Genomic DNA, 12,113 nt, shown 5'->3' with positions numbered 1-12,113 from the left:
GTCAATTAGTTTCAACTGTCCAAACAATAATAAATCGAGTTGCTTCTGTTGAACATTTGCCTGAATCAATTAAGAACCAAGTCCTGTTAATTATAGTCGTTAATATGATTTCAGAAACCTAAGGCTTGGTCTGTAACTAAAATCTGAATTGATGGCATGTGCACTTGTGCACAGCATGTGCATTGTGCACAGCCTGGTCCCTGTATAAAGGGCTTTTGATTTAGAAATGGTTTGACAGCATATGCTGTCAGATATATTCTACTGCCCATGCTTGCTTTTAGTTAATAAAATAGGAAAGGAAAGCCTGCCAGGGAATATTGATGGGGTTAATACTTAATTAGCTAAGTGGAACTGAAAAGGGGCAGCACATGGGAGGGGTATTTGATTAATCCAACAGGCTGATAAAGGGCTGAGGTTTAGGCTTATAAAAGAGGGACAGAATTAGGAGACAGACAGAGATAGAGGAGATCTGATAGACTGGGAGAGAGAAGAGAAGAGAGAGCAAAAATACATACATATGCACATATAGACACACACACAGAGGGAGAACCATTAGAGGGAAGGGAATACACTGATAAGGGGCATTGACAAGAAAACAGGAAAGGAGAGTGATCTGAAAACACACAGACAGAAATAGATAAAGAGAGGCCTAACACAGAAAAGAAGGGAACTGCATTTTTTCATCTCTGTCTTGATTCTCAACTAGTCTGGATTTTACCTGTTCTATATTGATCTATCCTGAGTCTTGTTTGAGATTATTGGTTGTGTGTAATATCAGTTCAGTTCTGGATCCATTCTGGTTAAATTCTGATTCTATATTGCTGGGAATTTGCTACATTCTGCCATCTTTCATTGGCTCTAAATAGCATTTTTTTGCACTGGGAATTTGTCCTGCTGTTGTTCATCTGTTACTGCTGTTCCGCTTGCACTGTTGCTCAACTGACTCCCCTACTTTCTTCATTGTAAGCATTTCCTCAGGTACACATTTCGAATCTGTCTGATGTTGCAATGAAAGTTGAATCGAAAGATCTGAAGAATGTTATAATCATCTGTTGCATTGCTTACGAATTTTTTATATAAATGTTATTAAGATATGTAAGTCTCTAGTCAGTTGGCCTAATAGAGATACATTAGTAAGGTGGTACTTAATTAAAGTCTATGCCAATCTGGAACTGCGACATTTTATTCGTTTAAGTAGTATACAAGATGTAAATACAATTCATGAAATGTGCAGCTATTTAACACGATTGTTTAACTTAAACTCGCTCTTTCAGCATGCTTTGAATATGTAAGGGCAAATGGTTGTTTTAAATCTAGCTAAAGATAATACAGTTTCAGATTCTTGAGTTTCAGTTTCATTAGGCAGTTTATAGGATGAGTTTCAAATATCATTAGTCGCATTTTCTAATAAGTAGTTTTAATTAATTTCGTCTAAATAAGTCAGAGTTAGGGAGCTCTTGCAGCAGTCGTAGCATTTCATCAATCTTGTATATAATTCTTCTATCAAGTTAAAAGTATGTTTCATGAGGTACAACGTTTCTTCACTCTGTAAATAATTAATCAGACGATTAACTAAAAATCTGGATTTGGCCAAAGCATTATAATGAGGTTAGCATGCATCTTTTCTTCTATTTTTAGAGACAAACACACTAGAAATGTAGCAACTTTAGGATATCCTTTCTAAAATAGAGACGAGCCTCGCCAAATAAAAATGCAAAATCGCGGGGCCCTCGATAAATAATAAATATTTAGAATTCAGGCTAGGCTGTTTAGTGAATTCCACTGCCTTCCCCAAAGATAATAACGCGTTAGATTCTTTAGGCGCGACTTAATTAAATTACATTCTTAAATTCGGGTGCACATTTAGGTGACCCAAATTCAAATCTCAACGGAGTCGAAATGTGTTAACAACTACGGGTGCATTGATTGCGACGTGGTTCGAGATGCATTTTCACGACGTTGCAATTCTATAAAAAATAAATGATAATAATAAAAGCAGTTTAAACTTAATAAAAGCACATAAGTCACAACATGTATTTAAATAAGATATTTAGCCATTATAACAATTTAAGCGACCGTGCTAGAACCACGGGATTCGAGGGTGCCTAACACCTTCCCTCGGGTCAACAGAATTCCTTACTTAGAATTTCTGGTTCGCAGACTTCATTTGGAAAAGTCGAAAATTTCCTCGATTTGGGATTCAAGATAAACCGGTGACTTGGGACACCAAAAGCCAAACCTTTCCCAAGTGGCGACTCTGAATTAAATAAATAATCCCATTTCGAATATTGTCACTTAAATTGGAAAAACTCCACCCGCGCATTTAACCCTTCGGGGCGGGGCGCGCAAAAAGGAGGTGTGACAACTATAAACGTCACTCATTTTTAAGTCCCCATTTGGATAATTCACTTGTTGTGTGTGGGTCCTAGGGGTGTTCAAACCGCACCAAACCGAAAAACCAAATCAAACCAATTAAAAAACCCGACTAGGTTTGGTTTGACTTGATTTGGTATTGAGTAAAAAAACCCGAACCAAACCGACATATAAATATATAAATTTTATTTATATTTTTAAGACTTTATAGTGAATTTTCTTTAGAAAACGTAGAAATATTTGAGATCCTCTCATGTATTAACATTGAAAGCATAAATTAACGAAAAACTATTGTTAGATGACTAAGAAAATAACTATCACGTATTACTAAAAAAAAATCCCATTAGAATATTTTAATAGATCATATGTTTGTCAAATTTTTCCATATTTACTAAACATATATTCACTTATCAAAGCTTTATCTATAATTTTAACAAAGTAAGATTGAAATAATATTCATGTAACAAAAAAAACCCGAAAATCCGAAAAAACCGACAAAATCGAACCAATCCAAACCGATATAGTTGGTTTGATTTGATTTTGATAAAAATCGAACCAACCCGATCCATGTACACCTTAGTGGGTCCAATTTAGAGCATTATATTTGGACTTTCTTTTTCATACTTGAGAATTTAATATCCTAAATTTGACCAAAGAGAGGATAACCTTATCAACTACGTGTCATGTCCAATCTGAGTAGTACTCAGATAAACACCTTCATTAATGTAAATTAATCCAATTTTGGAAAAAGTATTACGCTAATCCCAAAGGACTGACCCCTTTTCCCTTATTTGTTGACAGCTAACCACATCATTGTAACCATCAAGAATTGCGAGACGGGATAAAATCCCCCTTCACCTTATCAACTTATACTCATTGATTGTACTAAGAGACAGACAATTTTATTTTCATGTTTTATTTTTATTATTAATTATTTATTATTCAAATTATTTTCTAAGATACTTAATAATATTATTATTATGTATAAAATTATAAAATATATACTTTATTTTTAAGTTCCTTTTAAAAGGAGTGTAAAATTAAAAATGAACAACTAAAAATAAACAAAGAGAGTATATATATTATATTCGAGCTTGAGAATTACAAAATTCTGATAGAGACCCTTTAATAGGTATTACTCGGCACAAATTTAAATTAGCTGGAGTCGAAATGAAAATACAGAGCATTGGATTGGAAAACCAAAAATATTATCTAAGTACTCCATCCGTCTTAAAGTATCTGTTATATTTCACTTTTACATTAATTAGAATGAATTTTTGACTATTTTACTTCTATTTATGTCTTAAGATATCACTCATCGTCATTGAATATTTATTGTATTTATGTGTCATCTTTATCTTTAAGAATAATTATTACTAAGGGTAAATTGAGAAATAAATAAATAATTTTTTATTGAATTTTTAAAATAATAAATAATTTAGGATAACTATTTTTAAAAATCATGACAGACAATTTAAGATGATGAAGTATTTAAAAAGAAAAGAAAAATAACATAGAAGATGGTGAGCATAGTATAAATTGACAAATGTCAATCCCTCCATGCTCTGTTTATTTCATGACAAGTGTCTCAGACAGCCAAATTCATTTCTCTTTTAACATCTTTCTCGTAGTTCCATTCTGTACTACAACGCCTCACCATATCTCTCGTGTACCCTAGTGGTTGCCAGGTACCCCTCCAACTTGTGAGAAATTGCATTTACTCCTTGATAATATCGAAAATTCATCTTATCCAATTGAAGGTTCAATGGATCAAGACTATGTTAAATTGTTGTAATTCACTACAAGATATAAAGTTAATGAACATAGCCTTTTAGTTATTTGCCTTAACAAAGTTATTTCTCTCTAATCAAAGTAGTTGTTTAAAAGAATTTTGAGCTCTTAAAGAGTTTATGTAAAGTAAAAGAGAAAACGTTCATTAGATACAAAATTTAAAATATCTATTTTTCGTATTAAAACAGTTTAAAATGAAGACTAATATATTATTCTAAGGGTGCAAGCAAAAAGTCCTTCAAATTTCATTTATTTGTTGAAATTGCTCCTTTCAATAAGAAGACTTAATCTAAAGCATATCATTTAAAGGTTTACATGAATCATGATTGATTAAAAATATTATCATGTTTAATTTTTACAAACTTTAGTGGATAACATCCATGATATTCTTTTCAAAAACTCATCCTGCTAAAAAACACAGAAACGTGAAGAGGCAATATATGATGTCTCTAATTTCAGTTCACCAAATACTTTAACCAAAAATCTTACGTTCAACAACACTAATAATAACAACAACAATAAAGAACCCAGTGCATTCCCATAAATGAGGTCAGGGGAGGGTAGTGCGTGTACGCAGCCTTACCCTTACCTTGCTAAGATTTTAGCGCACCAAATCTTATGTTCGAATTCTAAAAATGAATTTTTTATTGTTGTTGTTGTAAAAAACACTTCTATTTTAATGAACCTTACACGACAAAATACGGAATAGTCGGGGATCTAAAAAAAGGTTCACTAAGTGCTAAAATTACATGATCAAATGAATCACAACAATTTTAAGCCCTAAAAGTACAATCCAAAAAAGAACATGGGTTCAAATTAATATTTCAAAAAGAATGGTGTCTCTACAACTATTTATATAATCAATCAAACTTAAATTATTGGTCCCAATAGAAAAGTTTCATATGTGAGTGACCACATCTAAATAATTCCTAATTAAACATCGAACTCTTTCATTAGAGACACCACCAAAAAGGGGCTATTCAGTCATACCCACGTGTCGCCCTACACCCTTTCTCATTTCAGCCACTTGTCCTTTGCAAAGTACTTTCTTTGTCCCCTCCACACTCAAAATCCATGCCCCATTTTCCTTTCTTTTTCCCAACTTCTCATTAATTTGTTTCATTATTATTCCCTCCCTCTTCCATTTCCTGTTCTTCATGTTTTCTTGATTTTTTCACCGCCCTTTTTCTCGAGCATAACTTGATTGTTTTTGCTTCTCCATTTTTAACATCTTTGGTTGATTTTTATAGTTATTGTGGAATCGCTCTTTTATTGTTGCTGAGGTTTTCTTTAAATTGGGTGCTAAAGACTTAATCTTGAAGCTTAGTCTAAGCTAATATGAACTTAAAGATCAGATTTTTCCATTTGGGTGTGCTTAAATTTGAGCATGGAACATTTAAAAATGCATCTACATGTGAAAATAGTTAAGTTAGATAGTGTAGTTATTTTGTGGTGGGGTTTATATGGTTTTGACATGGGTGATGCAGATGAGAGGAGGATGGAGAATCTTTCATTGGACACAAGCAGATTTTCAAGGGACTTATTGCAAAGATTTTTGGGCACTACTACTTCAGAAAAATCTGAACTTGAGGATATAAATGAAGATGAGTTGAATCTTGGTTTGTCATTAGGAGGTAGATTTGGTGTTGACAAAACTTCATTAGTAAGGTCTTCTTCTATAGCTGCTATTTTACCAACAGTTAAAGATGATGATGCACTGAATTCATCATCATCATCACCACAAGTATCTTATAATCATAGCAGCTTGGTTAGAACTTCTTCATTGCCAGTGGAAACTGAGGCAGAATGGAGGAAAAGGAAAGAATTGCAGAGTTTGAGAAGGATGCAAGCTAAGAGAAGAAGGTCAGAGAAAGTACAAAGGAATTTAAGGGGTGATAATAAAGGAGGAGGAGATGAAAAGAGAGGGATTGAGATGAAATTGAGAGGAAGAAAATTGGAGAGGGAACAGTATTTGGCTACTGCAAAAAAGTTTAGTTGTGGGTTGCCAACATTGGCTGCTTTTGGGGCAATGACAAAAGGGAAAGGAAGTTATTTGGGTAATAAAATGCAAGGGCTTGGAAAACCAGCATCACAGGAATCAATGGAATCTCAAGGTGGGAATTCTTCTAGTATTTCTGAATTGGAAAGTAAACCTGCACAAGGTACAACAATTTTTCTACGAGTTTAACTTATATATACTATAATGTTAGTTTTACTTATTCATTATGATGTGCTTCTTGTTGCTATTGTTTGCTCTTCCTACAACTTTGATGGATCAATCAAATTATTTGGAGTTGAGTATAAGACAATTTGGGGGTAGCTAGAGTGTCGGGAGCGGTTCGGCTGAACCCGCAGCCTTTGGTTCGAACCTTGTATTTGTTTAAAAAATTTATTAAATATGTCGATTACGAATCCATAACCTTGAAATTCCTGTTCCACGTTAATAGTAGTAATTTTTAACAAAGTAGAGCACATGCACTTTTTTACTTTGGTATTGAACAATTCTTGATCCTTCTATGAGTAGTCTATTTTTGGCTCAGTAAGCGTGTTATCACATGTTAAATTACTGTAGTAGGACATTTTCATTTTTCTTTTATTTTATGAGGTGGTGGAAAAAGTCTTAGTGCTTCTTGTTGAAAGCCTGCTGTTAAGATCTTCCAGATTTTTTGGCTTTTGCTTTATCTGTATTCACATTCACATGCATGTGTTTTTTTTTTAATTGCCATTTGCCACGTTCTTGATTCAATAGTATGTTTATCAAACTAATTCCTTCTATTAGTGCCACCTTAGGTATTGTATTGAATGTTTGACTATTTAGAGGTACTTAGTCTGGCAAACACTTTTAAGTATTGTTACTACTGTACTTGTCTAGGTAGGTGGCTTTTGGAAATTGAAAAGAGCAGGAAAAAAGCTAATGTACCAAAACAGATGCGGTTGGAAATGCTTAAGATAATAAATGTTGGTGTGGTTGATAAACCAAACTAAGCTCATTGAATATACTTTTTTCTTTTAATTCTCATGGTTGCTTGGTGTTAACCTAGTAGGTTAGAAATATTTATAAAATGATTTATTCCAAAGAGTGATCCTGACCGTGCTCATTGCATTAAATAGCAATTATTTTGATTTTTAACTTTGAAATATTATAAGGATGTATTCCGTCTGTCCCAATTTATATGAAATTCTTACCATTTGGGACACCCCCAAGTATGTTGCACCACTCAGCTAGTGATATTATTGTGTATAAATTTCAAGATTCTTATAAACTTTTAAACATTCATATCATAATTTGATGTTTTTAAATCATTGTTTTAATGTTTCTTTCACTATGAATAATTTAATGTTTATATCAGCTTGACATTTTAGACTCAGTGTGCATTCAAATATAGTTCTATAAAATGACACAAAAGGAGAATAACATTAGAGAGTTGGGTTAGCCTTTCCGTCTCTTAGTTAACTTTAGGAGGAGGAGGCACTCTTTCACATCAGGGGCGGACCTAATGCATAGACTACGGGTTCCTGGGAACCCAGTAACTCTTGCGTAGACCCTGTAGTTATATTAAGAAATTCATTAAATATTGGTAAATATCTGACTGTGAACCCAGTTATTATTGCATATTAATTTGAAATTAAGGTAGGAACCCATAAACCTCAAATCCTGGATCCGTCTCTTTTTCACATGGCGTGACAAAAGAAAAAAATCAGCAATAAGCAACATAAATCCCTATCACCAGTAGGTGGAAAATTTCTTGACAAGTTAGATAGTTGGCTGGTTAAGAATTTGTAGGTAACCTTAGTGCATTCGGCATTGACTTAGGTAACCTTTCGATATGGTAAATTTTCTTTATGCTGAAGTTGCTCTACATGGCTACTGAGTTCTAATAGTTTTTGAGCTTTTAAGTTTTATGAGTTTGTTTGTGACATAACACATTACCTATTGCACATGCACCAATCTTCACTAAGATTTTTTTTTTTTTTGAGAATCGTATCAGTGTTTCATATCCTTAGCACAAAGGTTGTGCTAAGATCCATCTTTACAGATTACAAAAAACAAAATACAAAATATTTCCTTGTTCTTCTTACAAGGACTCTATGATGCCTAACAATGATTATACATCATCTACAAAATCTTTTTATGCAAAAATAAAAACAAAAATAGGCAATTCATCTTGATTTTCTGAATGGAGCTACTAATCCCATAAAAACATTTTGTGTTTCTTTTCCTCCATATGGTCCACTATATGCAACCAGGAATTTTCCACCATTTTCTCTGCCTAACCAATTTGGCCCTTCACTCGTTTACCTCTAGCTTCCACCATTAAAGATATATAGTAACTCTACTCACCAAGGTTTCGAATTCTTTTTATAAGAAATAATCGCGGTTAAGAAAACATTTTTATAAGTTCCCAGCATGTAATGATCATAATTTTTACTACTAAAGTAGATTTTAAATAATTTTATACATTTGAAATAGTTCAAGGTGATTTGAATTAAGAAAAATGACTTGATCTACTCTTTATAGGAAATAATTTACTTTAAAAGATATTACAAGAGATTTTGCTTTTATTTTTTTTATTATCAATGTCATCATCAAACTGTTATTTTGCCATTGTATGTTTATTAATAAAATTCAAGTATTTATCCTAATAACCTCTATTTTTTCTAAAGAACTTCTATATCCAAAAAGAAAAAAACATAAATCTAGTATCTTTTTATAATAATTTTAATAATATAAAATTAACTAATAATAAAATTGGGGCCTTCAACTAGGGGGGCCTAAAGCAATTGCTTTAGCTGCCTCCCCCTTGGGCCGGCACTGCTCTCTATTGAGCATACAAATTAGACCATTTGTGTTTGTATTGTCCAATGATAGATTCATATATCTTCCATACCTTTTAAGTGTTGTGACATGCATGCTAATTGAGGAATGACAAGATTCAAAAGTTTCTCATCATACAAACAGGGAATTGGAGGTCACATAAAATGCTAGAAAAGAGGAATTTATTAAAGTTGCTTTCTGATATTTTCTTTTAAAATGTAAACCACGATAATGGACTAAATAGAAAAATGAAATTGCGCTGCTTCCATTGATGGAAAATATTCATTTGTTGAAACAGGTTTACATTGTTGAGTAGAGGAGAAGTTAGTAGTTAATATAGGTGCTGACAAACTTCAACCTTCTGTCATTTCTCTGCCAGAGCTTTTTCAGGCCAAAAGTTCCAGTCACTGTATTTGTTATCATTTTGCATGATGTGTTCTAAGGTGATCACAATCATTAGGTTTCTTATTATACTTGTCATACAAAGCTTTCGCATTATATAGGCATTAATCGAATAACATTATTATGGCTGAGACTATTCATTTTCTTGATGGAAATTACTGTGAAATGCTCTCTTCTGGATTTTTCGTTTTAGAAAATATGCATTGAACAAGTTATTTAATAAGGTCTGATCAAGGTATTACTCTTGTGCTGCTGACCAAACCTGAATGAGCTATTTGCAATTAAAGTGGGAATATGCTTGAAAGGAGCTCTAATCATATATGATTGTTGTATTCGATAAGTTTGCTGTTGTCTTACTTAAAAATTTGAAAATCACGTAAAATGGTTGAAAACTTCTATAGCTTTTTTTCCTAATCATGTATACAACCTTTTGGATGCTTAGAATGTTGGAAAAGTTGTTTATGATGGGCTTCATCTGATTGGGAAACTTCCCAAGAGCCATTATTAAACTAAGTTTACTTCAGAGATTTTGGATCAGAATACAATTCCGATCCTTAATTTATTTCCATGTCGGATATACAATATCCATCTATTGTTAATTTCTACATCAAGTATACAATTTCCTGAAATTACAATATTTATGTCAAGAATGAAGGAAGAGGACCGGATAGCTTCTTGCTTCCTCTACTTAGCTACTTGCTCATCTTATGTCCGTAGAGGCACTCAATATGAGCTGGCATACCTCTTTTGACTCATATACCTATTTCTTCCTCTCTTCTGTCCCTATGTGGCCTTTATTTCTGGCTATATGAAATCACATTATAATGAACTTGCGTGGTAGTTGTTGATTAGCAGAAACCACTGATTTGTATGTTTTTGAACAGATTGTTCACAATCGTAATGCTAGCAAACAAAATGTATTTACAATCATGGCATCCTTAACTTGTAAAAGTACATGATTTCCTTTTATGGATATATATATAACTATTCATTAGGCTATCAACTTCCAGTCCTATTCTTTTGGCTTGCACCTTTGGAGACAACATGTTTACGCTCTTAGGTTTAGTCAAAAGATATAAGAATGAGCAGTTCAATAGGCTTCCAACAGGCTGGACGCTCGTGCTATTGTTGTTCCTTCATCATATCAAACAAAATGTTAAACGTTTGTAAATGCGCCAGGTTTCAGCCAGCTCCTAAAGAGTCTCATCTAACAATGGAATTTGCAGCTATATTGGTTTTAGATTCAGTAGTGCAAATCACTCTGCTATTCAATTAGGTGCAAAATATTGGTTGTCCGTTGTGATATAGTTCCACATGCTTGTTTTGCATGAATTCCCTGCCGACAGTCACGTTCTTCTATTCTTTTTTTCCTTATGTTTCTATCTTATGGTTTCTTTCTAAGTATATTTTTATGGCTTAACTGCTGAATTATGCTTTTCCAGTTTAAGCATACATCTTAGAGAATCATAATGTGTCTGGACGTATCTGGTTTTGAGGGTATTCATGCAATGCTAGCTGGTGCTTCTATTTTAGAAAGGAGGTAATGGTTGGTGTGATGGGCGGAGCTGAGCTGAGCTGATATACATTCTCATTCTCTATATATCAGTAACCATTTATGGTTTTTTATATTTATGGCGCCAGTACCTTTCGAAGTCTTGTAAGGTTGCTTGTTCATTAGTTTGTTCGTGTGTCTGTTCATGCATTATCTTTCTTGAGGTGGTCAGATAACCTCAACTAAGTTCTGGAGTTAATAAATGCTCAGGCAGAAAAGTGTGCATGCATATACATGCCATTTATATATTCCATTATGCCTTTCAGGGTCGGCTGAGGCGAGCCCTCCTAGTATCCAGTCATTACAAGATGGATGTGGTCAAGAAATTGGTTCCTCGGGGTCAAAAATGAGAGTTATCGGAAGCAGAAAACCGAGAGATGAGATGGAAAGTCCATGTAACAAGCTTGATAAGACAAAGAGTCAAGTGCAGGAAACTGGAGCAAACGCGTTGGGGGATATGCCATGTGTTTTCACAAAAGGAGATGGTCCTAGTGGGAGAAGAATAGATGGAATATTATACAAGTATGGTAAGGGGGAAGACATTAGAATCATGTGCGTGTGTCATGGAAGTTTTCTCTCGCCAGCCGAGTTTGTCAAGCATGCTGGAGGTAGCGACGTCGCTCACCCTCTTAAGCATATAGTTATAAAACCCAACCCTTCTCCCTTTCTGTGACCACAAACAATGGCGATACACTGTCTTTCGCGCAGTGTTGAGGGAATCAAGTTCATAGAATACAACATACACAGCAATAACTGTGACTTTTTTCCTCACTTTTTCTTTTAATTCTTCAATGTGGATTCATTTTATGAAAACTTGAGCATTGTCATCCTTACCTTAGTTCAGTTTCCTTTAAACTGTGTAAGTATGAATAACTATGGCAAATTGATCCTAATATCGTATAGAGTATACCTGAATCATGTGCTGTAAAATGTAGGTAGAAATTTTAGGTTGTAGATGTAAAAGTTAACAGCACTGAGGAGAATAAGATAGTATTATACAGAGATGGGTTCACGATTTAAGCTTTATGGGGTTAATTTCTAAGATCTTTAACACCGATTCATTATATTTTTATTTTAAAAAATTTTGGGTTCAAATCTACGCATTTTTTATAGATGATTTTACTTTCTGATTTCAAATATAGTGGGTTGAAATGAACTCGGTGTCGTAATACTGTATTC

The 12,113-nt window shown here is 33.6% G+C and overlaps 1 protein-coding gene across 3 annotated transcripts; it reads left to right on the top strand.

Annotated features, from left to right (window-relative positions):
- The first annotated feature begins 5,178 nt into the window (after positions 1 to 5,178).
- On the top strand, positions 5,179 to 11,767 carry LOC107785798 (ninja-family protein AFP3). Of its 3 annotated transcripts, none has more exons than XM_075233302.1 (2): positions 5,179 to 6,326; positions 10,825 to 11,194. In XM_075233302.1, exons 1-2 carry the CDS (start codon positions 5,552 to 5,554, stop codon positions 10,827 to 10,829), a joined length of 780 nt encoding a protein of 259 aa, XP_075089403.1. In that variant the 5' UTR covers positions 5,179 to 5,551; the 3' UTR covers positions 10,830 to 11,194. The 3 variants fall into 3 exon arrangements, with proteins under 3 accessions (XP_075089403.1, XP_075089402.1, XP_075089401.1); XM_075233301.1 differs by lacking the exon at positions 10,825 to 11,194 and adding an exon at positions 11,201 to 11,767 and having other exon boundaries at positions 5,181 to 6,278; XM_075233300.1 differs by lacking the exon at positions 10,825 to 11,194 and adding an exon at positions 11,201 to 11,767 and having other exon boundaries at positions 5,187 to 6,326.
- The last annotated feature ends 346 nt before the right edge of the window (positions 11,768 to 12,113 follow it).

This window comes from Nicotiana tabacum, chromosome 16, assembly GCF_000715075.1.
Source record: "Nicotiana tabacum cultivar K326 chromosome 16, ASM71507v2, whole genome shotgun sequence".
Taxonomy (NCBI): Eukaryota; Viridiplantae; Streptophyta; class Magnoliopsida; order Solanales; family Solanaceae; genus Nicotiana; species Nicotiana tabacum.
The sequence above is the reverse complement of the archived record's forward strand: the minus strand, read 5'-3'. Positions and strand labels throughout refer to the sequence as shown.

Excerpts from the sequence above, each read along its gene's own strand:
- LOC107785798 (XM_075233300.1), top strand. The coding sequence starts at position 5,552 with ATGGAACATTTAAAAATGCATCTACATGTGAAAATAGTTAAGTTAGAT. Across the intron at positions 6,327-11,200 it reads GGAAAGTAAACCTGCACAAG|GGTCGGCTGAGGCGAGCCCT; the intron begins GTACAACAATTT and ends TATGCCTTTCAG.